Source organism: Tachypleus tridentatus, chromosome 12 (assembly GCF_004210375.1).
Source record: "Tachypleus tridentatus isolate NWPU-2018 chromosome 12, ASM421037v1, whole genome shotgun sequence".
In the NCBI taxonomy this organism is placed as follows: domain Eukaryota; kingdom Metazoa; phylum Arthropoda; class Merostomata; order Xiphosura; family Limulidae; genus Tachypleus; species Tachypleus tridentatus.
The window spans coordinates 106,423,306-106,450,384 of NC_134836.1; the positions used below are offsets into that span (position 1 = coordinate 106,423,306).

At 33.5% G+C, this 27,079-nt stretch overlaps 1 protein-coding gene across 4 annotated transcripts in view; it reads left to right on the plus strand.

The window, feature by feature from the left end:
* The window catches only part of LOC143234266 (uncharacterized), a 66,103-nt gene continuing 39,024 nt past the window's right edge, over positions 1–27,079 (plus strand). For 3 of the 4 annotated variants that reach the window (XR_013018570.1, XM_076471504.1, XM_076471505.1), the window contains exons 1-4: positions 1–141; positions 1,814–1,972; positions 6,217–6,320; positions 13,754–13,928. Coding sequence is in view for 3 of the 4 variants with exons in the window: in XM_076471504.1 (XP_076327619.1) it covers positions 1,864–1,972; positions 6,217–6,320; positions 13,754–13,928 (388 nt within the window). In the remaining variant the exon portion in view is untranslated. Of the gene's footprint in view, positions 142–1,813; positions 1,973–6,216; positions 6,321–13,753; positions 13,929–21,366; positions 23,113–27,079 lie in introns of those variants that run through there. The other variant, XM_076471503.1, reaches the window with a different exon arrangement.

The window sequence follows — 27,079 nt, forward strand, 5'->3', positions numbered from 1 at the left end:
CCCTCGTCAGGTTCGCTCCTCTACGTAAAAAAAAAATTCTCAACCCAAACGAGCCGTTTTTACATATATATGTTTTTTTACAAGTGGATTTTTTCGACATCACGGAAGTTCGTAGTTGGTTCACATGAAAATCAGTAGAAGGTAACGTAGATCACCATTTTGCAACGTGTTTCAACATGTTATTAGGCTATCAACTACACAGTTTTTGCTTTAGTAACAATCAAGTATTAATATTTCATCTAATTTGTATATTGAACTTTTAAGAATAATAAAAATTTATCTTGCATAGACCTTAAAAAGGAGAGGTAATATTATACAATGACTCACCAGAGATCATGTTGCAAGGGGCTTAGATTTCTAGAATTTTGTAGATGAAGTAGGTAATCGAATCGCTTATAGATCTGAACTTATGTTTACTTTTAACACATTGTAGTTTTCGTTTCTATATTCAATTATGTAACATAAAAAGTAATTTGATACAAGTAAAGCTATTATTTAGCGACATAGTTTATGTTTGATTCACTTTACATTCAATAATTATTTTTTTTGTGTCATTAAGGTTTCCAATACTTTACATGTAAAACCGTTATCTTGTAAGGTATCCCCTTAATTTACAAATACTTTATAGGCTTGAAACAACTATTTGTGTGTCAAATCATAAATGTAAAGTTGGAAGTGAAGCAGGAAGTGACATGGAAGTTCTCTAGAAAAAAATATGTAAAAGGAAAAAATACATCACAATAATATTGTGTATAAAATAGAAAGCTTAGACTGTAAACATTTCTGACTATACTGAAGAAAAATCTGGAAACGCTAAGAATTGTAGAATTAAAACCTAACATTAAAGCATCAAGAGTGCCATTATATTTGTATTAAGTTGATTTATTCTCAAACCACATGAGGTAATATCATAAGTCAAATTATTTAATTAGGCTTATTTTGAATGTTATTATACATGAAGACTTTGGACAAGTATGTTAATTTTTATCCCATAAATGGATGTTTTAAAACTACCCAGTTGGAATTTATAAGCACATAATTTAGATAATTGTCTTTCTTGTGTCATAAGTATGCACATTACTTCCAAGGAGATGAGATTTAGACAGGATAAATTGTGTAATTCTTAAAAATTACTTTTAAACTACTCTAACCAAGTTATCAACACTAATTTCAAAGAAGACTGTTCAGTAAAGAATTTGTCATATTGATTCAATGACATGTATTTATTCCAATAAATGTAATACTTTTAAATATAAAATTTGGAAAAATTAAAATAATAGTACTACAGCATATGTATGTTGTAAATATTATTACAAACAATATACAACTTTATTTTGATCTGTGGGTGGGATACACACCTACGAAAAAATATTTATTTATTAAAGTCATGAAATAGACATGGAATGTAGTCTTTGCTCACATGGAAAAAATTTCAAACAGTTTATTATTTAGTTAGAACTAGTGAAATTTTTCATTTTTGCCAATTGTAATAATGTAAATATACTTTAATTATTAACACTTAATATTAGAGAGAACAACTAATGATCTGAGTCTATGGTTGCTGAGCTTCATTGTGCTTTTATTCATCTGATTCTTGTTAGTTCTGACCATTTAGTTACATCTTATGTTCTATATTATAACTGGTAATAGAGATTAATTTTGTTACCATTTTTATAAAAATATGTGAGAAAAGTTATGCTTATTATTTATGAAAATTAGCAACATAGTTTGAATTTTGAGATTCATAAATATTGAAAACTTTGGAATTGTTTTAAAGGATGCAACATTTAATTCATAATTTATTTCCCTATAGTATAACACCAAATTTTGACAAGAATACAAATGTAAAGCTTCTGTATAATCATGGAAGTAGTAAATATAAAGGTTGAATCATGTTATGATGAGAAACCTGATGGCCTGTTGGATATCAAATTGGAGAAAAATGAAGATGAAATTTTAAAAATATCAAGTAGTAAGTATGTGTATGTGTGTATATAACTTAAATATTTCATGTTCTTCCAAACATAAATTGTGTGAATTTTACTTGTTCAAATTTAGCTCTGTGCCTAACTTTTTCATTTATCATTGATATTTTGTTTTAATTGATGATTTTATTTCCTGTTCCATGGATGCATATTAATAAAATTAGAATTAATTCTCATGGTTATTTTCATAAACCCAAATCTGATGACACTTTTCTAATCTTATTTCACTCCATCACTCATGAGTGTGAAGTAAAGGTTTAAGTGATTAACCTACTATGTATTGTTTGTAAAGAGCTTACATGAGTTTTTATCAGTGTTAAAATATTTATTTTTCTGTCTATTGATATTTGAAGGTAGAGAATTATTCCTGAATGACAATTTTTGTTACTCTTTTAATATCACATGATTTACAATTCTGTATCTCCTTGATGCAATGCATCACATTAAACAAGTTTCCAAGTTATACGTTAGGTGTCTTAGAATCTTATCTTCCTTCAAGTGAGACCTTATTCACAATCTGACAATGGAAACCTATTGGTGCATGAAGTAATAATCAGTAACAGATAAGAAACTTGAATCTTATTTAAACACAAGTAGAATAGTTCAGGTAATTTATATAAACTAACAAGAAACTGTGTGTCTGGTTCTTATAGTTTTATGTAAACTTCAAAAGATTTATTTAGACAATTATTATTACATTGCTTTCTTTTATGGCAATTGAAAGATTTTCATGTTGCCAACATGTTTAGCCTACTACAAGCTTTTTGTTTACAAGAAATCAATCTTGTGTAAACTCTCTTGACATGGAAAGTCAAATTGTATGTCACATCATTTCAGTTACATTCACATTGTAATTAAGTAACTTTATTTGTGAATAAACTTAACATTAAAACATAATTATCAAATCAAATTTTAATATTATGTAAGATCTGAATTTTATAAGGAAATATTTTAAACATCCTCTATCTCCATTAGAGGTTTTCCTCTTCATTAATTTTATCATTATCATTACCACCCCAAAAAGTACAGAATATACTGCAAACTACTCATTGTTATAGGTAATTTACTGAGGAAAAGTACAGATTTTGGTCTCAATGGAGCAATAAACTTGAAAATTAGATGAATTTGCCACATCCTTTTTTCACAGATTGTCAATATTTCTCTCCAATGTTTTGCACTACATTATTTATAATAAATACCATACAGTATATAGAAATTTATTATCTATCAAATGGCATGTAATGATGCTTTCTCTACAAATGTAGAGGAATTTTCAGTCTTATGCTGTAGTGAAAAATCCAGAAAAATTATGATATTTATAGGACATTATTTGCCCAATGAATCATTTTTTTTTTACTTAGGAGCATTATTTAGTTGAATAAAAATTTAGTGTTCTAGTGTCATTTGTATAGAAAGGAGGCTTAAGTTTCATTGAGAGTCATGAGCAAAAACTAGGTAACCCATGTCATTACTATATTTTGTGCTTCATGTCTATTCTTAAATTTATTAACATAAAAGTATTAAAATGTTAACTTAGATTAGGTAAGATAATACAAAATGATGACAATAGCAATAAAATATTCTTCATGGGATATTCTCACAAGCAACTCGTGTTACGTAATTTGATAAAGTAATGTGAGCTGGACATTTACTGTTGGATTTACACCTAATGTGGCAAGATTATTAGTTAGACACTGTTCAGATGGTAATAAAAAGTGTAAACAGAGGTATATCGTTACAAACCTCATACTATTTAGCACACACTACTTTTCTATCCAGTTACAATTTGCAGTCATAACAGAAAGGGAATTGAGTTTAATTTTATATTTTTTACGGTGGTTACAACATTGGTCAAGTTGACCTAATGAATGTAAAGTTTGTTGAAGAAAATAAAGGATGAATGAAGTATTAAGTTTTCCATAAGAAAAAGGTTTGATTTTACTTAGGAGGTTTAGGAGATTATGCACATGCATTTTCACAGTTTTGAGCTTAAAAACTTATTTTTAATATTGATATCAAAAACAGTTTGTATTCAAAGCAGTCATCTCTCTGATAAAATATGGAAACTCTGTTGGTAAATTTAGCTGAGTCAAAAATAGTGAAAGTGGAGATAATCTTAGTGGCTTTGCAATAACAAAGACAAGTTGGGCTAGTTTTGGAGCAGTTTGAATTGAAACTGAGAGATTCAGATCATAAAAATTGCTCTACACCATTAAAAAAAAAAAAAGACAAGGCCTCAACAAATATTTTCATATCTAGGAGACAACCTGATAATTTAGGAGCCAAGTCTAATATAGTAGAGATAGAAAAGTTATCTAACATCTTTTGCTGTTCTTTGTACCAGAAACTAGGGTCTATATTTATTTATTATATGCCCCAATGAAATTGTTAGTTGCCATGGTGATATGACTTCTGGGATTTTCAAGGCCTGACCAAAGATGAATAAATTTGAAGTATAAAGAATAATTCAGTCTTACAAATCTGGGCACAACACAAATGACCCATTATGCAGCTCTATGCTTAACAATCAGATGTTTCAGTTGTGATTTTTTTCTTTTCAAAAAATAAGTTTTAGTAAAGAAGAGATGACATAGAGGTCTGCATTGTTGTTATTTGTCACAGTCTCTTCTGCAGCAGTCTAGTTTTGTCAAATTCACAGTTTATCAGTGTCTCTTCCTAAATCTTGAGTAGAATAGTAGTCTTGTCTACAATTGGTATGAGATTCTGAAATGGATGCTTCAAACTTTTTTGTTCTTCAATCACTTTTCTAAGAATATAGTGTCATTGAAACCAGGAGAATCAGTTTAGTTTAACATTAAAAATAGCAAGTTCTGTAGTTTTTAAACAATTTGGATGAGGTTAGTGTGGTAACATTTATAGTACACAGAATTATATAAGCAAGTATAATATCAATATTAATGCAGTTAATAACTAAAACTTAGAAATTGTTTGAAAATTTTAAAAGTTACAAAAAGAGTGAATACCTGAATTGATGCTATAGACAACAATCTGAGAATTACTCCTATAGTGGTAGCAACATTCAACTTCTCAACATGCTGTCTCACCAACTCTGCCAAAATCACTTACACTGTAGTAAAGATAACTTCTTATGACAACAAGTACAACAAATACTTTATAACAACCTTGTCTGTCACTGTGATTTGCATGGTCTTCTTACAACCAACAAACCCCTTCTGTATGTACTTTGTCAATTATCAATATTAGGGTGGTTTACTCTGTCACAGTTTTACAATTGAAAAATTATTCATTAGTGTGTAATGATACTATGTTTATTATGTAGCTTCATTCATATATGAGAGGCCTTGCATGGCCAGGTGGTTAAGGCACTCGGCTCGTAATCTCATGGTCGTGGGTTCAAATCTCCATCACACCAAACATGCCCACCCTTTCAGCTGTGGTGGCATTATAATGTGACAGTCAGTCCCACTGTTCATTGGTAAAAGAGTAGCCCAAGAGATGGCAGTGGATGGTGATGACTAGCTGTCTTCCCTCTAGTCTTACACTGCTAAATTAGGGATGGCTAGCATAAATAGTCCTTGAGTAGCTTTATGTGAAATTCAAAACAAACCATATATGAGGTAAACATGTATTTCTGAAATTCTTGTAGATGCTATACTATCTGTGCTGGTATTTCATGAGCAAGTGATACCCCTGGAGGGGAGGTCAAGGTTATTGGTTGGTTTTCCACCTTAGCATTACATTTCAAGACATTAAAGATATGACATCTTTTCTTCAATGATTGTCTTATAGTAGCAATCATGAAGGGGTACAACATAGTGCTTAATTTTGGCATTCTTTTACTTTTTTATTCTTTTTTTTTATTTATTTATTCTTGATGTGTTTCTGCTAGACTTATCAGTTTTGGTTGGTGTGCATTTCAACTCCAGAAGTACTCTTTACCTTTATTTCTTTTGTTCTCCACAGGAAACATTTTGATATTAGATACAGTAAAATACTTTGGTCATTGGAATGTTCAGCTACTGTTTTGGATTATACAACTAAAAATGTGCATGTCGGTACAGGTATATTTTCAGAACCTGCCGTATGCTGAAAGTTAATTTTCTTTATGCATTAGTATATTAAGGACAAAGCTATAGAAGAGACTTGCTCAACTAAATACACTGTATTGATTTTGATTATGGTATGTGGTGCATAAATTACATTGTGTCTTGTTGTGGAGAATCTACATTGTTTATATTTTTACTTACAGGAAAAGCTGATTATGTGGAAGAAAGATCTCTACAAACAGTTTTGAAATTTGATATGATAAAAGAGGAGAAAGAAGATAACTATGGATCAACAGTGAAAACAGAGGTAATTTGTAGATTGAAACTTTTGTGGTTGTGTTACTGGATAGAATATGTAGCTGCAATTGAGTCTTTCTAGACTTTTTGTGTTTTTTTAAGCTGATTAGTAATGACATGTTTATAGCTAAAATATGAAGAATTAATTACAAGTTTGCTGCATTGTCACAAATAAACTCATTACACTTTGTCTTGCAACAGTAATATTTGCTAATTCTCTGTTGTTTCATTTATGATGTTCACACAGGATGTATTGTAAACATTCTACTAATTACTTATGGAAACTTTGTCAGCTGTGCAAAATAGAACTTAGTTTTGGGATTTCTCATTTGATTATAAAGATTCTCTTATTCTGTGTTTAATATTTACAGCAGTTTAGTATATTATTTTAAATCTGATCTGGACATCCACCATAGTGTTTCATTCCACCACTGGTGATTCTCTGATAACTATAGCTCTACCACAAGGCTCTATTGTAAGGCTATAATATTCCATCCTGCATTCCTTAATCTATATAGTGTATCAGAGTGATGATTTATCAATACTTTTCAGCAGTCTCAGTTGCAGATACATCTGTAGTTGCTACATGTGATAACTAATACATTGTGGAAAGGAATAGTATAAATACCAACTTCATTCTGCTCTACATGAAGTATGTGAAAGTAAAATGGATGTCAGGGAAACTGCTTGTATACAGTGATTTACAAATTTAGTGGTGGGAATTTTAGTTTAGATATAGTTTAAAAGCAATAAAACAATAACATTAGGTATGCAAAGAGGTATAGTGTTACAAATTTAAATCTATTGAGGATAAACGTGTAGTTTCATGTTACACTCCGAAGTCATACTAGAAACATAAAAAGAGTAATTCTGAAACAATAACTTCTCTCCTGACACAAAATGGCTTCACACAATTTGTAGTACCCTTTACATGCACAAAAGTTTCACTTCCCACTGTTCTTTCAGGATGTTGTACCAAGAAGGCAGGAGATATATTAGCATTCACTCATTTGATCTTTTGTGTAGATCATTTCTTAGATCTTGAATGCTTACAGTAAAATCACTCCTCATTCTACATTGGCAATTTTTGGCAGGAATGTGGATGGCTATCTTCAGTATTTCCAAAGTCTATATGTATTTTCTAGTAACTGAGTTGTCTTGCCACTATCTATCTCTCTCTCTTTTTTTTTTGTGCCTGCAGTTTGTGTGTTGCAGTTCAAGGCCCTGCCCTTCACTGGGCCTTTGCACACCCGATGACATGGACAAATAGCTATTGCTTACACCATCATGTTAATTGGTGAAACATCACGCCCAGACTATACTCTTTAAAGCAATCAAGGAATGATTTCTTATCAGAGCAAAGAAGTCTTTTCTCACTCCACTACCACCTTTTGTCTATATGAGCATCTTTTTCAACACATATCTTAGTTGGGCTCAAGTTATTAGAATTTGGCTCTCACTCGTGCCTTTTTATTCCACAATGCAAATGGTTCTTTCTCTTTTGGAGATATGAGCATCACATGAATTCCTCATTCATTTGGGAAGAGTGCACATATGAACCATTAAGTGGTCTCTGTGAACCCAGTGGACCATGAACAGTGATCCACTTGATTTACCAATAATGAGAACTTTAGTGTTTTAGAACTTCTTGTTGTTCAAAGGGTGATGTCTCAAGTTCTGGAATTATTGAGGGGTACAGTCATTATGCTTGACACCACCAATTTGACAGTGATGTCTTACATTTACTATCAAGGGGGACACTTATTCTACGTCTCTTTATTTTTTAACCTTGTATCTTCTATATTTAGCCTGCTTCCATTATAATAACCTATTAGCTTGCCATGTTCTGAGGGTGATAAATTTGGTGGTTGACCTAGACATATTTTCCCACAAAGTGGATGTTCATTGAGTTTTTTCCATTGGATTTGCTTTTGTTTCAGGACACTGATGATTGATGAGTTTGCCACTCATTGGAACACTCATCTACTGTGATTTTGATGTCTGGTACCTCACCCTTGGGCATTGGGAATAGATGTATTCAGGCAGGACTGAATTGGATTGCATCTATATGCCTACTCACCAATTCATCTGTTACTCAGAATTGTAGCAATTTTTAATTCCACAGCTTTGTTGCCTTCTGTTGGTAGCACTAGATTAACTAGCCGAACCATGGTTTCCAATTTTGTATTTTCTTCGGTAATGCCAATTTTTTACACTTCATCTTTGGCCATTTTTGTTAAGCAGCCATAATCCCACATCTTATATCAATCCATTCTGAAGCTCAAGCTACATGCATGGAGGTTATGTGGCCCTTCCCTTGATGTCAGGGTTTAACTTCTGAGATTTCCAGGTACCTTTCTCTTTTTCTGCATCATCCCATAGATTCTTTGTCCCAAATGACTATTTCATTTACCTCACTCATATGTAAAGGTGATGTTATATGCTTTTTCTTGACATACATTTGAGACCTTAGCTTCATGTGCTATGGATAACCTTTCTTTTAAGGTTTATTTTTTGTTGCTACTTGCCTTTATACATCACAGGTTAAATTTGTTTGTGCTGCACCTGCATGGGAGAATTTATCATTCTACAAACATCCTTTTATATTCAGACTGGCCCATGTTTTCTTGGTTGTCCACTGGCAGTCAGGAAAGGGGTTAAATCCCTTTTACTGATTTCGCTGGCATGCTATTTCTTTCTGATAGATCAGATCCTGATCATTTGTTATATCCAGTGAGGCCCTATAAGTATTATTTTTCTGCACTAAAGGTTTTCAAAGTGCTAGATAATGGCTATTTATCTGGTTAACTTGATGGTGTGATGACAAAAATTGATTGATACTGTTTATTCTGGTCTCTCTTTGGAGGTGAGGAGACTTCTGCAAGTCAGCTTTCATCAGATATGTTACCTTTCTAGCTGTGTGGTTGTATTGCCTGCAGGAAGAGAATGTGTTGGCTGGTATGTAAACAAACTTCCTCCAGCACTTTTATCTGACATTATTTTCATGATCTGTCAGTATCTTCCTTTAAGTGTTTTGAGTAATCCCTGTATATCTTACTAAATTATAAAGAGAGGTGAGTATTTTCATTATTAATCTTGCCACTGGTTTCCTTTCTTGGATCCCTTATGTGTTTTTTTGCAGGATTCTACTCTGCAGCAAGTGTTACCAATTCATGTGCTGTTATCAAACTAAATCTGCACTAGCAGTCACTAATGCAATATGCTTTATCTATGTTACAACAGGAATTGTAGAAATGAGGTGTTCCGTAAGGCCACAAAGAGACTGATTAGGCATTATTACTGTACTTACCTGGACTGTCATGAGTAATACATAAGGGGTTCTTATGATTTCGGGATCTTGACTTCTTACTTGGTACTTTTCCAATGGTAATGACGGATCGTGTCAAATTTCACCATTAGTGGATTTACATAAATGATTAAAGAAAATGCTAACTTCTTGTGTTTATATTTGAAAAACAATTTGAGTTTTTTTGTTTTTCATACTTAAAATGACTTTCAAATGGAAAATTGTTCAGAATTGATTCATTATGAATTCACAGATCCAAGTCCCTATTCCTAAAGTTTCATATACAGTCAGTACTTTCATATTGTACTATTGTTCACCTCTAACCCACATGCTTCCAAAGGTATATGTGACTCTCATGTTGGATCATGTCCAGTTGGGTCCAGATTTATGCTGTTTGCTAACATTTGGGAATCTTTTACTGTAAATCCCTGTATTTTTTTTGTATGTCATAAGAAGAATTTCCCCTGTCCTTGAGGTCTTTTGTCCATTCAGCATCTTTCTGAGGCATTTCAGGAATTTCTTCTCCAGGCCTCTATAGGACTGTTAGTTCCTACTCTGTCTTATTCCTGTCTTTTTATAGTCCCCAAGAGTACTAGTGATTTGTACTATTATTGATCCCTCTTGTCTGAACCACTATTTGGATGTTTCTAAGTTCACAATGAAGTAATTTGTGTCTCTTCAGTAGGTGTTTACTCCAAATCTTTTGATGAAGAAGTTTGACTTATCACATGCTCACTTCCATATTCCTATTTATCGAACATCCTGTAGTTATTTTTTCCTCTTTCACCTTAAATGTATAAATCAGTTCCAGGACTTTTAGACTGGTCTTTGCTCCCTATGTTTTTTGTTGGGTGATCAAAGCTTTCACTCTGCTTTTTCATTCACAAGGGCTTTGTTTTCATTATTACATGGACAACTGGCCACTTTTAGCCTCATCCATCTTCTGAAAGTGAAAATTTGGTTCTCTTGCATGAAGGCAGTAAGCTGTGATTTGAGTCTATGTTTAGAGACAGGTAGAGTAAGTAACAATGAAACTTTAGTACAAGTTTAACAGATGTATAGTGTGTGAAGATATTATCCTCAAAAGTAAATACTTTACCTAGAAACAGGAATATATATATATACACAAATTGTTGACACGTGGTTCTCTGTTTAATGTTAGTGCTTGTACTTTTTTGAAAGGTATATTATAGTTTTATTGAAAGCAATGTTTATAAAAAAAAATTTTTGTTATAATGTACACCCTATAAAAATTATGAAATCTGATAAATTAAGTTTCCCATTATAACTTGTGAATCTTAAAATGCAAGATGATGTGATGACTCAATGGGAGTAGCCTAAGTTGGTGTAGTTGAAAAATCCATTTTGGTTTTTTTATCAGATAAAATTGGTGTTTAGTTTCAATAAGGTGAAATGCAAAGATTTAATCCATTTTCCTTAATTTCCATTTTTAAGAATGATCTTCAGTCCTTGTATCTATGGAATGTTCTGTTTCACCTTCATACACATTATTGCAGCATTGACATGTTAATTGGCAAATGCCAAAGTATGCTGTTATTACGTCCCATTTCCACCAAATTCTATAGTAAACGTAATACATTTGTTTTGTAAATTGAGAAAACTTGTAAAATTATTAAGGAGCCTGTTCAAAGACAAATCACATAATTAACATATCTTTATATATTTTGTATTATTTTCTTCACTATATAATTTCTTCTCTAAATTATCCATAGAAGCTTCTGCAAGGAAAGGTTTGAAGTAGTCCTTTTTTAAGCAAGTTGTTATCATTGTTTTTGAATCCTGGGCTTGAACAGGGACTTTTTCTTAAAAATTAAATCACTAACAATTTGTTTACACATGTTGACAGGTATATTGGTAATTAAAAAAAAAAAGACTATAAACATCAAATGAAACAAATTTGACATTTTTAAGTATTCCTACATTTTTATTTTTATTTCTACAAATTCCAGATAGTTTAAAACCAAGTAGATTTATAAAATATTATGAGCTTTCTCTGTAAGCTTGAAGGCAGAAGCATTAATATAGGAAACAAGAAGTCTGATGGAAATATGCTGAGCTGTAGGTTAAAGTTTATATATAAACATGTTTACAAACCGTTTTATTATGTGCTTCTTGGCAAACCATGGTTATTAATAAATTAAGTATTTGTGTAATTGAGAATTGTCCTTGTTTATTTCCTCAGTTCTCTCATAATGACTTTTGTCCTGTATAAGGTATGGTTAATTTCTTTCTTGATTCCTCATTTTTCCAAAATTAATGCTCCTGTAATCAGTTGCTTTTATCATGTTTTTTTCCTTCATTTTGTGCTTTTTCTATTCCTGATTCTCTTTTTATGTACAGTTCAGGCTTTCCTGCTCAGACTGCTTCCTCTCATGAACTCCATCATTGCTTGTTTTGTTTAGGATGCAACCCTCTTGTCTAGAGTCTTATCCTCATCCACTTTTGCAGATAGGATTTATCAGCCAAATCATTTGACGTACTTGGTCCAGACAAATGCTTTGTAACATAGCCTTCCATAAAACCATGCATGTTACCATCTCTCTTGCTTTCTTTTAATACTGACTAGAGGAGATCTTGAAGGTTGATCTGTGAACTACGTCCAATACATTCAACTCTAGTTATGTGTATCACTAGATGGTTTTAAGTACTTCTAGTGTTAACATTCCTCTAGTTTATCCTAGGCTCTAGTGTAATGACCTTAGCCTGTTGAGTTTAATTTCCAGCTCCATCACTGATCTTGTACATTTTACATGTACCTGATACATTTCAGGGAAACATTGTGTGATGATCTTTATATACAGATCCTGAAAAAATTATCAAATACACCAAAAGGAGTGGAGAATAATAAACACCTCAAACCAATTACCACCTAGTGTGTAGAACAAAACATTAAGTTATTTGTATTTGGTGTCATCTAATCTTACTGAATGGTTACCCTTATCTCATATGAATTGTTTATTAAAAGTCTGAATCAAGCAGGGGAGTATAGAAATCTTAAGCTGATCTGCTATTGCTTGGTGCTCACTGTTGAGAAGGGGTTTCCTAAAAACAATTTTAAAACCATATCTATAAAGCTGACTTGGTCATTTGAACATTTTATACAAAAAAAAAGGAAAGCAGACAGAATGAAATGTAATTATTTTGTAATGGCAACTGATTACACTGTCCTTGTGATGACCTATTTCCAGATGATTGTGCCTAATGACAGTGGTTCATGTACAGTTGTGTGTTTCAACATATGTGATTTACTCATTCTTTAAGTGAAGCCCAAAACAATGACTTTTTAGTCCCAAGCTGCTACAGAAGTGGACATGGGAGGTTCATCTGCAAGTGGTGTGTATCATCCAATAAGCAACCAGTTGGGTACAATTTCAATTTGAAATACAGGGTTGAATGTGTAGTACAAAACAGCCATTTATAATATCTACTGAGTAGTTCTTTGTGGATATATCCATCTGAACAAGATTTAGATTTACCTTTGAATATATATGAGAACTACTTCTGCCCACTGTTATAGTGACAACCTGATGTATATAATCTAAGTGGAATAGCTTGGAGCTCTGTCCACACTGCACATTCTACTGTTTCATCCATCTTGGCAACATGTAATCACCTTCATGACCTTTGCTCTATTATCACTTTCATTTAACATCAAAAACCCATAAGGTATTCCCTTCTTCAGAAAGTTGCAGCCTTTCGCTAGTTGCTGCTCCACCAGTTGACTTTCCCCAGCTGTTTATGGTGTATAGATGTATGTAATATATCTGAAGTTATTTTATTCAGATGGGAATGGAAGTTTAAAAAATAACAGCAAGATAACAACAACAACAAATATTTGACACATCAGATGGTAACAAACATTTATTACTAGAATATTTTGGAATATACATATTTCATTTTTAGCAAGCTATGTTAAAGTAAAATGTTATATTCAAAAGATTTTTAAATATCTAAAGTCCTAACATTTTAAGAAGCTTGACTATTTAACTAGTTTTATAATTGTTTACACTCATAGCTAAGTTTGAAGCATTGGATTCATTGACTATATTATTATATTTTGAACTATTAAACTGTGGAGACTATCTGTAATGATAACACTGGCTGTTCAATATTAGACTGTATTTGTTCAAGAGAAAATGGAACAGCCTGGTGACCTGTTACAAGATGATATTATTTCAAAGTTCAGTGACAGTAATGATGATGATCTGGATAGTTCAAGCTGTAATATGAATATGAAAACTAAAACTGAATTTAAAGAAGAAATTAATCCTGTGTTAGAAAATATATCTGGTAAGTACAAATATTTTCTGTAACTCAAGTTCTTTGACACTGGCTTTAAAGGATTGATTATACTCTTGGTATTTTATCAAGGAGGATAAATGTGAAGTGTTTTATTTTTTTATTTTTACTTGGGAATTTTAGTGTGATATGTAATGAAGTGATAACATAATAAAACATTAAAAGTAATTGTTAGATTAAGTTTACCTGAAAGTGAATAGAAAAAAACAATAATTGTTTCTAGAAAATGAAATGGAAAGAAACTTTAATTGACCAGTGTTTATCTTCCTGGTTCTTTACAAATAAACTTTTTAATTAATGGTTGGAATTCATATCAGTAGATCAGAATTTCAAAATGTACAGTGAACATATTTCTATTACTTTATTTCTTTAGATATGATTTGTTGAACACTACCAGCCCTATACAACCTTAATCATCCCAAATTCTCAGTCTGTTAATTTACATAATGAATACAGCAACAAGACAACTTCTAATCATAGTGACAGTACCTAAACTTCACAAAAAATATTTATAAATAGTATTGTCTAAATCTTAGCATTTATGGATACCTATTTAACTTTTGTATAGTTCATACAGAACATTTGAACAAAATATTTATGTTAATTAACATGTGAACAAAGTTGGAGCTCATGTCATGAAACTTGTGGTCAAGTTGTAATTATATTATTATTATTATTACTTTAGTCTCACACAAAATGTCTTGATAGGTTTGCTCATTATTTATTGTGACTGGACTTAAATGCCTTTTTTTTAGCAATCCAAGTAAAAAAAATACATTTTTTAAAATTTTACTGAACAGACTTTGCCAAACAGATATCATGGAAATGCTACACCTTGTTTAACAAGTTTCAAAGAGCATGGATGTTAGATAGCAATAAATTACTGTATATGTATATGTAGAAGTGAACTTTTAAAATCTTAGTATCTGGGTTAAGAATGCTAATGACAAACACATTCTACACCAAGAACTTGGCTACTCATATTATACCCAAGGCACACAATCACGTTATTTGAAGATTTTATAGTGTAGCTGGTCCAACATAAGAGATAACTCATATTTCTTTAAATAGACTGTAACTAAATTGGATTTGCACCAACTTGGATTATTACATATGAGACACTAATGGTGTACCATCAGTTTGTCTTGGCACAACATCAGATTCAGTGATATCAAGTGTATTTCATTTATGAATGTCGCAAAAGATAGCATCCAAATAAACTGTTACTAAAACTAAGTACAAATAAGCTAAGGATAAATTATTTTTGCTTGCAAAACAAACTTTCTCCCTCATACATCTTTTGGATAGTCCACAATAATAATTATATCATTATGGTCTGACTTGGACAAAATGACTTTTGACTTGTTACAAATACTGTATCTTAATCATTCAAAGACTGGAAGAAAGTTATCTATTTCAAATTGGAAAATATCTTAAAAACTTAATCCAATCCAGAAAAATCATGGTGAGGGAACCTCCCAGGGAAGGTTCTGTTCTTTCAGTTTACCTCCTCTGGGATCTAAACATCCATCCACATGTTTGTCGTGTGTGGCGACCCGTGAAGGGGAGGAGATGATCCTGGTGGTTGAGGGGTCCAATCCTAACACACCACTTTGGCCTTGAATTCCTGTAGACAGGTGGCCTTGGGATGGCCCCCTTGGGTTAATCGGCTGGTACACTCACGCTAGGGTCAACCAAATACCAGTGTTGGATGTCCTCAACAGGTGTTGTGGACATTATATTTGATACTGGTGTTTGGGTATAGTGCTCACAAAACCCTGGCGTTGCTGCAGTGTCCTTGTTTAACATTGTAGTGCATCCCCTTGTAGGGCTCCATGGTGGATGGGGTCAGTGGGCACCGAAATTTCCCTTTCTTTATTATGGATACTCCAATTAAAAATTTTAAAAAAATAGTGAAAAAACAGTCTATAGGTAAACAACCACGTCTTGAAGATTCTGAGCAGCAATCCTCACCATTTGTACCACCTGTTGTACCTCATTTTCTTATATTGCACACACCTTCAGACAAATCTTTAGGCCAAATATCTCCCTTTTTCATTCAGAATGGACTAGAGGGGCTTGCTGGCTCTCTAAACTCAGTGAAAAAGCTTCCATCTGGTGATATATTGGCAGAAACATCCACATCTCAACACAGTGAACTCCTGTTGCATTCAAAGGCAATTGGGGATATAGCTATAGAGGTTACACCTCATGCTACTTTGAATTCATCACAAGGAGTTATTGTTGCGAGGGATTTGAAGAACATCCCAGAAGCAGAGTTTCTTGCTGGTTTCTCCACCCAAGGTGTTTCTGCAGTGAGGCATATCTCCACCTGCAAAGATGGAATTATGGTGCCGACCAATGTCCTCATTCTGACATTTACATCACCACGTCCGCCTGCCACCATCAAGGCAGGTTATCTTAATTGCAGAGTATGGCCATACATTCGAAACCCTCTCCAATGTTTCCAGTGTCAACTGTTCGGTTACTCGAAGGCGTCATGTCATGGTTCCTTGATGTGTGCTCTTTGCAGTGGCAAGGACTATGATGCCTATGAATGTGAAACAGATCCTCATTGCATCAATTGAAATGTCTCTCATCTGTCCTACTTTCATTCTTGCACTAAATGGTTGGAAGAAAAAGAGGTAGAGCATTTGAAAATGATTCATAACATTACCTATATAGAGGCTCGAAAATTGCTGTCCAACACCTCATCTCAGATGTATGCTGCTGCACTTTGTTCCACATCTACTGTGGGAGTGCAGACAGATCTCTCTGTGCCTCCTAAAAAATTGTTCTCCAAACAAATGAAAAGTCTTTTGACCTCCACGGTTAAAAATGTTGATGAATTAACTTCAACACCTATCTCTGTCCCTTATATACATTCCACCAAACCCCAAGATCCACATCCTTTGACTCCAGGTACAGGCATTTCCTTGGATCCATCTTCCTCTCTCACCCCAAGATGCAAAACAATCATTCATTCACGTCCTCAGTCTCTGGAATCCCTTTCCAACAGCAAAGACCTGCCCAATCGACCCAGGGCAGGATCCATGGAGGTCGATAGACCTCCCTCGTATAAGGAAAGTAAGAAAGAAAGACGTGGTCATGACCAGAAGGGTTCTCCACCCAATTTGCCTACATGTAAATAAAAATGGCCACCCTCATACAATGAAACTTTCAAGGTTTACGTTCTAATATGGATGACATCAAAACACTGATTGCTTCCTACCATCCTGTTTGTCTCATCTTACAGGAAACATTTCTGAAACCTGCTGATACAGTCATCTTTCAGCAGATTTCTTTGTACAGAAATGATAGACTGAACGAGTGCATGGAGGGGTGGCACTGTTGGTTGATCAGCATGTGCCTACCCTGTCTTTGCTACACGACACACCCTTGGAGGCCGTAGCCATTCTTGTTTCCTTGGGTCTTACCATCACTGTTTGTTCTCTCTACCTGTCACCTGCACTCATTGAACAGTTGCCATCTCCCTTTTTCATTCTGGGGGACTTTAATGGACATCATCCCCTCTTGGGAAGTGATGATATTGACAGAAGGGATCACTCTTTAGAGCATATGCTCTCTGATCACAACCTTTCTCTTTTCAATACTGGTTCTTCTACTTATTTACATGTCCCTAGTCAGTTCTTTACTGCTGTTGATCTCTCAGTTTGCTCCCCTTCATTATTTTCCCATTTTTCATGGAGGGTTGACAATTATCCACGAAGCAGTGATCATTTTCCTATAATCTTCAGAGAGACTGGCCATGGTTGATGTCACTCGACCCGCATGCCCTGGTGGAAGCTGTATCCTGCCATTGTCTGTAAGCCATCAATAGACGACTGTGTGGCAGCAGTAACTGACTGTATTATACAAGCAGTTGCTCAATATATTCCTAAAACCTCGACACATTTTCCACTATATCCTTGTCTGTGGTGGAATCTTGTCTGCCACATGGCACGGAAGGCTCAAAAATGAGCCTGGGATACTTTCCCTAGATATCCCACACTCTCAAACCACATCGCTTTCCAGCTGGTCTGTGCACATGCTTGATGGGTAAGACGTCAAAGCCAAAAGGAATCTTGGATTAAGTTCACAACCAGCATATCCTCTACCACCAGTTCCAAAGTCATATGGGACAAGAATCGAGAGGTTGGTGGGCAATATCACTCTGTCCCCCTCTTGATCATTCTCTCTGATGGCCAGGAAGTAGCTGATACACAGAGCATCGCCGATACTCTAGGTGAAAGCTTTTGCCAGGTGTCTAGCACTTTTGCTTCTTCTTCCACCTTCTTAGCTATCAAGATTTGGGCAGAGCAATCACCTCTTTCCTTTTGAGCTGATTGTCTGTATGACTATAATCGTCCCTTTACACTGGTGGAACTCAAACTGGTCCTTCATTGGTTGGATTTGATGATATACACGATGAGATGCTGCGCTATCTTTCTCCTGCTCCTCTTGCTATCCTTCTGGTTGTTTTTAACTGGATCTGGCAGGAGAATGTTTTTCCTGATGCTTGGTACCAGGCTATTGTACTGCCCTCCTCCATGCCTGGGAAGGATCCCAAGATTCCTTCAAAGTACCATCCAGTTGCTTTGATGAGCTCTCTCTCTAACACCTTGGAGAGGATGGTTAATGATTATTTTGTTTGGTTCCTCGAATCAAACAACCTCTTCTCACCCACCCAATGACAATAGTGCTTCACCGTGGACCACCTGATTCAAATTGAGATGTCAATCAGAGAAACATTTCTCAAATGACAACATCTTGTATCAATATTCTTTGACATTGAGAAGACTTATGATACAATATGGAGGTATGGCGAGACCTCCATATATCTGGGTTACGTGGCCATTTGCCCATTTTTATTAAATATATTTAATGGACATGAGATTCTGAGTTTGTGTGGGTTTGACACTTTCCCATTCTTTTCCACAGGAACTTGGAGTCCCTCAGGGCTGTGTTCTGAGTGTTACACTTTTCAGTATAAAGATTAATGCCATCATTGAACAACTCCCTCTCACTGTTGCAAACGGGCTCGATGTCGACGACTTTCACATCTGATGTCAGCCATTGAACATGAAGTATATTGAGCGGCAGCTACAGAATACCCTCAATTGTTTACTGAAGTGGACCACAGCAAACATCTTTAACTTCTCTCTCTCTCTCTAAAACTGTTTGCATGCACTTTTGCTGCCAATGGGTTATTCACCATGATTCCGAACTCCATGTCAGTAAAATTGTGCTGCCTGTGGTTCCTGAGACAAAGTTCTTGGGGCTTATCTTTGAATGTAAGCTGACATTTATACCACACATCAAATAGCTATGGGTCAAATGTACAAGAGCACTGTACATCCTCTGTGTCCTCTTTTCCACCACTTGGGGAGCAGATCGACGTTCTGTGCTAAAGATATATTGTGCTCTTATTCGAACGAAACTCGACTATGGATCACTGGTCTATGGCTCTGCCAGACTTTATGATGCTGGACCCTATTCATCATCAAGGACTTCGGCTCTGCACTGGAGCTTACCACACTTCCCTAGTTCATAGCTTATACATAGTCTCATAAACCTTCTCTGCACCTTCGCCATTTGCAACTGTCTTTACTATATTCTTTGAAACTTCATTCCTTACCAAAGCATCTCACCTGGAGTTGTGTTTTCCTTCCTCGATGGGCCATGCTTTTTCAGACCAGATGGTCTGCTATTGCTTCTTTTGGCCTTCATATCAGTTGGATGAATTGGTTTTGTCCTTGGATAACATTGCTGTATCCACTGGTCAGCCCATCCCACCATGACGTCTTACAGTCACCATTTGTGACCTGTCTTTAAGTCATCTGAAAAAGGTAGACACTCCTGATTGGAAATACTGTCTGCTATTTGCTGAACATCTTTCGAAGCATCCTTCCATTCCTATTTATCCAGATGGTTCGAAATCAGGTGACTGTGTGGGCTCTGCCATGGTTTGTTGTGGTTTTGGTGGTTGTGCGCAGAATCCCCTCTACAGCTTCTATGCTAACTGCTGAACTGTATGCCATTTCTCTTGCCCTGGATCACATAAAGCAAAATAGTACTCAAACTACACTATTTATACTGACTCGCTCAGTTGTCTGCTGGCCCTGGGATTGCTTCACATTGGTTCACACCATATTTTCACTGATATTCAAAATTGACTGTCTTATTTATCTCTAGCATCTAATTCTATCCAGTTTCTCTGGATACCAGGCCATGTTGGTATTTGTGGGAACGAGCTTGCCGACACTGCAGCTAAGTCTATCTGCTCTGGCACTATCACTGCTGTGTCTGTCCCATACTTGGACTATGGTCCTGTATTCAAGGCTCAGCTCCATGCTAGCTGGCAGTCGACTTGGAGTGAGCAACGCGAAAACAATCTTTCCTAAATAAAACCCTACATTGGGCTTTGGCTGTCTTACTTCTGTAAGGATCAGAAAGAGGAAGTTGTTCTAACTAGACTATGCATTGGTCACAGTTTTTTAACTCATCATTTGTTTTTATTTGGAACTGATGCACCAGTGTGTAGTCTGTGTAATACTTAGATCACAATTAGATTACAATTCACAACGATGGCACTATTTTAAGCATGTTTTGTCCCAAGGTTTGTCCATAACATAAGACAATGTTATTGGTGATGAAGACACTGTCCATCTTGGACAATGTCTTCATCAATGTTTTTAGTTTTTTAAAGGCCATTAATCTTTTTAATGCCATTTAATTTTTGTTAATACATACATTACACCTTTTTAATGTGGCTCCCTTTTAAAAATAACAGTTCACCTAGTTCAGTTTGAAATTTGAAACTGCCTGTAACATTAAGTAACTCGAAATCAGGACTGGAAAGGCCAACTTCAGGTGGCTGATGGTGGTTTTTGTACTTACCTGTTAGTCTTCCTGGCAAGTTATTATTACAGTCATGCTACAGAAAGTCCTTTACAACTTGAATTACTCTTGATGTTGTAGAGTAGATATAAACATTGGTTTTATGCCATTTATGTTTGTTTGTTTGTTTTCACTTTGTTTTGTTTTACCTTAATTTCCTTTTATGAATTTTACGAAATTTACTTTTACCTTTTTAACGGACGTTTGGCGCAGATAGCCTAGCTGCTTTGTGCCATAAAGCACAAAACGAACCAACCAACCAATCCATAAAAATATTAGCTGAATGTGCATTGGTTGTTGTAATAGATGATTTTACTTTGTCCACTGTAAAACCTTTCTTGAAAGTGGAATATTACTTAGATCTTGTTTCAAATGCTTTAGGCGTGAAACTGTGAAAACTGTATCATAATTAGTTTTAGCTTTAATATTTCTATATGTGTGTTGATCATATGAAAATATTAAACATACTTAGATCTTCATCAAATATATTATTAACCATGATATGACATCATTTATACATTTATTTCAGATACAAATACCAGTGTGAAAATCCACTGTATGAGTGAGTGTCCTGGTTATCATGGTATAAAACAAGATTACTATACAGAAGTTATAAAATCCTCCAAACCAAACAATGAAATATGTGGAGAAACAATTTTAAATGGAAATAACATAAAAGAATATAACATACCTCAATGTAATGGTAAAACATACAGTTGTATAACTGGCAAAAGAGAATTTGGAACATTGGATAAACTAATGCAAGAAGAGAGGACACAATTTGGAGAAAAACCATACCACTGTGAAGTTGATGTGAAAAACTTTGAGAGAAATAGTCTCTTAAAACAACAGGATCAAAATCACACTGGGGAGAATCCTTATAGTTTTGAAGTTTGTGGAAAACAATTTGTGTCAAGCAGAATCCTAAAATTGCATCACAAAATACACACCAGGGAGAAATCTCACAGTTGTACAGTGTGTGGAAAACAATTTCGAAAAAATAGTGAATTACAAATACATCAAAGAATACACACTGGGGAGAAGCCTTACTGTTGTACAGTTTGTGAAAAATTATTTAGAACGAAAGATGCTTTAAAAAATCACCAAAGAACACACACATGTGAGAAACCTTACAGTTGTACAGTGTGTGGAAAACAATTTAGAAAAAATAGCGAATTAAAAATACATCAGAGAATACACACTGGGGAAAAACCTTACAGTTGTACAGTGTGTGGAAAAGAGTTTAGAGCAAAATATGGTTTAAAAAGTCACCAAAGAACACACACATGTGAGAAACCTTACAGTTGTACAGTGTGTGGAAAACAATTTAGAACAAATAGTGAGTTAACAATACATCGTAGAATACATACTGGGGAAAAACCTTACAGTTGTACAGTGTGTGGAAAACAATTTAGAACAAATAGTGAGTTAACAATACATCAAAGAATACATAGTGGGGAGAAACCTTACAGTTGTACAGTGTGTGGAAAACAATTTAGAACAAATAGTGAATTAACAACACATCAAAGAATACACACTGGGGAGAAACCTTACAGTTGTACAGTTTGTGGGAAACAATTTAGAACATATGGTGATTTAAAATATCATCAAGCAATACACACTGGGGAAAAGCCTTACAGTTGTACAGTGTGTGGGAAACAATTTAGAAGAAATAGTAAATTAACAATACATCAAAGAATACACACTGGGGAGAAACCTTACAGTTGTACAGTTTGTGGGAAACAATTCAGAACAAATGGTGGATTAAAACATCATCAAAGAATACACACTTGTTAGAAACCTTACAGTTGTACAGTATGTGAAAAATAATTTAGAATGAAAGGTGTTCTAAAACAACATCAAAGAATACATACTATTGAAAAATCTTACAGCTGTGCAGTTTGTGGAAAATAATTTGGATCAAAGGGTAAATTAAAATAACATTTAAGAACACACACACTGGTGAGAACCTGATAGTTGTATAGTGTGTGTGTAAAACACTTAATAATAAGTTATATCTTAAAAGAACATCATAAAATACATATAGGGAAGAAACCTTAGTTGTTTGGTGCATAAAAAGAATCTAAAAAATATATTGGAGTCACACTGGGGAGAAAAGTTGCATATTTGTAACCTCCATATTTCAGCAATTAATACTATGAGTTTACAATGCTAAATATTGGGTTTCAATTCCTGTTGTTGGCACAACATGTATTGCCTATTGTGTTGTAACATATCATATAAAATTAAAGGAAAATAATGGACTTTTGGTTCATTGTGGCTGTCCTGTTCACTGAACTAAACTATTACAAAACAAACATCTGTATTAATATTCTCACTGTTAAATATAAAAATACATGATTTACCATCACTATCAATTTCCACAACAATCTTAAAAATCTCATTTAGCTCTCTTCTAATTCTTCTATTTTAAGAAGAAATATGTTTGTAGATGCTAATGTATCCTCAAATACTAAACCTCCATCTCCAATATCATCCAAAGAGACTTTCTTTGAACACTTTCTTTTCTTAGGAATTCAAATTACATCACTGCAAACAAGCCAAGACTTGCCCTTACAGTTATATAATTTGTGTAATACAACTAAAGGTAGATGGTTAATTAAGAAGATATCAAGTGAGGCATGCTTGTGATAACTTACTCTTTTATCAAAAGAAACCCATGTTTTGGAAAATATGGCATGGAGCTGGCTTGAATGGTTATTGAGAGAAAAATTTACTATTAATGTACAATATTTCAACAAGTAACTGTTGTTATCCTTAGGTACAAGTAATAAAGTTAACTCAACTATTTTCTGAAGTATTAAAGTATTTGACCCACATCTCAAGTAAAGTTGTATTACAAGTAACTGAAAAAAAATGACTGCAAGTCTTGGTTAAAATAGGGGAGTTAGTCTGTAAACTAAAAGAAAAACACTTGCAGAATGGGTAGTTTCTCGTACAAGAAAAATAAATTGATTACCAAGGATGCGAGTAGTGAAATAGGGCTAAGTGGCAGGAGGAAGTTCAACTATTTTTGTGAGATGAGAATGAAACATAAATTAAAACTTGTCAACCTTTTTCTGTATATTTGTTCTGACTACAAGAATGAAGGACAGTTTATCAATAATCAGAATAGTGTACAAATGCAACCTAATGCATTTACATGATAATGGCATTAAGTTTTTATCATTAAATAAATCTAACTTCAAACTCAGTTTGTGAAAGTGTAAGAAAATTGTTAAACAATTATTTAAGATTTCTTATATCACCACCAGATGGTTTTACTGATTAAAAATTCTATCTTCTTCAGTTACTTCATGTGGCAACCTTAGAATTCCTAATTCTCAACAGGTGATTAACTCGCAGAAAAGTTTAATTTTTTCTAATCCTTGTGTAAAAAACAAAGGAACCAGTTGAACCTATAAACAACTCAGTCACTACCTCCCTATGATGCAAAAGTAGTAGTAGTTTTAATTTCAAGTAAAACTCTTTTGCGTGTGTGTGTGTGTGTGTGTTTTCATTCAGCAAATCCCTGATTTTAGCATTGTAAATCCATAGAGTTACTGTTGTACTAGCAGGGGATAACTGTTTTGCACTTTGATTTCATTTGATCTCCAGCTCCCCAAATAATAAGCAAAGGTTACAAATTTCACCACTAAATTGTTGTGAGATGAGCATGATTAAAAATACTTTTATTTGGTTTGTTCTTTGCTTAGGAACATTTATTTTTATAAAGAAATTCCACAGGTAAGGAGAATATTTACTGATTTAATGAAAATTATGTCAAAATAAACCTTTTACTGGTAATTGTTATATGGATATTCTTCATGCTAATCATGAAACCAGTCATATAAACTGCTAATGTAGAAAGAAAAAGTTGAAATTTCAACCTAAAAGATATAAACTTGTACAGCTTATGGTTGTTTCTAATTATGAAAACCATGAATCAAGCAGCATTGAAACAACTGAATTCAGAAGTAAAAATGTGCTCGATTGTATTGTCATTACCTTACTTTTAAAACATCTATATGTTTTAGTTATATTAAAGCTCTTCTAATTTTACAAAAGCTTTTCTGTAGGAGAAAAAAGTTTCTTAATTAAAGATAATGAAAATGCTTTATATGATCATTTGTATTGATAAAAACACATTTGAAGTGATAAAATGTTTCATGATTAACAGTTTGGTACTGTAGTTAACGTTTTTCATATATAATTTACTTAGTTACCAATAGATGAAAGTTACTACCGTGTTTCTCCGATAATAAGACCTAGTGTGATTTTTGGGTATAGTTTTAATATAAGCCCTACCCTTAAAATAAGCCCTAGTTAAGAGTGGCAGGAAGAGGAAAGAAATAAAAAAAAAATTAATTTATTAATTAGTTTAATAGTTAGTTAATTAGTTTAAGTGTTAATCAGTTAGTTTAATAGTTTAATAATAGTTTATTTTAAATGGTTAGTTTAATAGTTTTACTTTGTAACTTCATTTTTTTAATATATCAAAATAAGACATCCCCCGAAAATAAGCCCTAGGGTCAATTTTGGAGTGAAAATTAATATAAGCCCTCTCTTATTTTCGGAGAAACACGGTACTAGGTGGTGTAGAGAATTAATTTAATTCATTAACTGCCAATTTAATTTTAACAAGTGTTGAACTTATTTTCAAGATTAAAAAATGTATAAAATTATCTTTGTTCAATCTACACAATTTATTTTATAGTTGGGAAGTTTATAATGCAAGTTGACTAAGACTGTACTTATTTTTATAACATTATAATCATTTCGACCTGATAAGAAAAATAGACTACTGTTATAGAAACATAGAGTAATGATGCAGTTGTGTTTTAATATTTTTTTTTACGACTGAACTACTTCAGTAGCAGTATTGTTGTTTTAAGATTGTTCAGTTTACGTTATACTGATTCTTGTCATTGTGCGTACAATTAAAAACGGTGATCAGGTTTTTGCACATTATAACCTTTAAGGACTTTTGTATTTATGTGTGTTTTTGGACTTAAAACGTTAGAATCAGGATTTTGGTACCCATGTTGAGCATAGTAGAGATAGCCCCTGGTGTGGCTTTGTGCTTAGTTACAAAAAAAAAGTATTTTGTAACAATGCTATTTAAAATTAAAATATTTGTAATTATAAAATATGTGTTGGTGAATACTGATTTCACTTATCTTATTTTTCTGTCCCCTAATGGCACAGCAGTATGTTAATGGGCTCACATCACTAGAGACCATGTTTCAATACCTGTGGTGTGCAGAGCACAGATAGACCATTGTATAGCTTTGGGCTTAACTCCAAATAAACAAACAAATCTCATTTTTCTCATTGTTAATCTCATTCAGTGAAAAGTGACTTAGGTTTTCTTTTTTGTGATAGAAAGTAATAACTTATAAATTACTAAATAAGGATAATTTAAAAGATCTAATGATCATATTTATGTTAATAATGTGTAAAGATGCTTAATATTTATCTTCTACAGAACTTGAGTGTTGGTAAGAAAAATATATAGTAATGTTGTACTACTTGTCCAGATAAAATTCCTTTATACAGGTTGGATAAAACCTATTACAATTTATTTTTGCTGTGATTATTTGATTAATTTTGTATTAGTTCTAATTTAGTATAGACTGGACCAAATCCAGTAGTTGACATACCAGATTTATGGAACTAAGATTCCATGGTTCATGACCTGTTTCAGCAAAAAAAAATCCTTCTCAGCACATGGGAGCAATACAAAAAATTGTTAATAAATAGGGTAAACTTGATATTAATATTGTAATGGATTTAATATTCAGTATCTATATTTGTTTCAGTTCAATATATATTTAGAAATGTATTTGACTTGTTAAAAGTGTATTGTGCAAGTTCTGCATGTTCCCTAAGTTTGTGTAAGATTCTTGGGAGTATGAATCAATAATATATGTTTTATGAAAGAATTAGAGTATCTTTGAATATTGTTGAGCCAATTGAACTTTCTAGAACTTTGCCTGAAGATTAAAAATCAACATGCCTAGTAAGAGTTTAAAGTTTATTGTTAGGTCAATACAGTCTATATTTTAAGCCTGGGAAGCTGTAATTGTGACAATTGCTTATTAATCAAAAACTATAGCCATTTTACCAGGAATGTTTATAAATTTCGAACATTATAAACTTTGTTGAATTAACTTCTGATGTTAGTATTTATATGAGTACACGATATTTTTGTTGGAAAAACTCACGTGTGAAGAATAGAA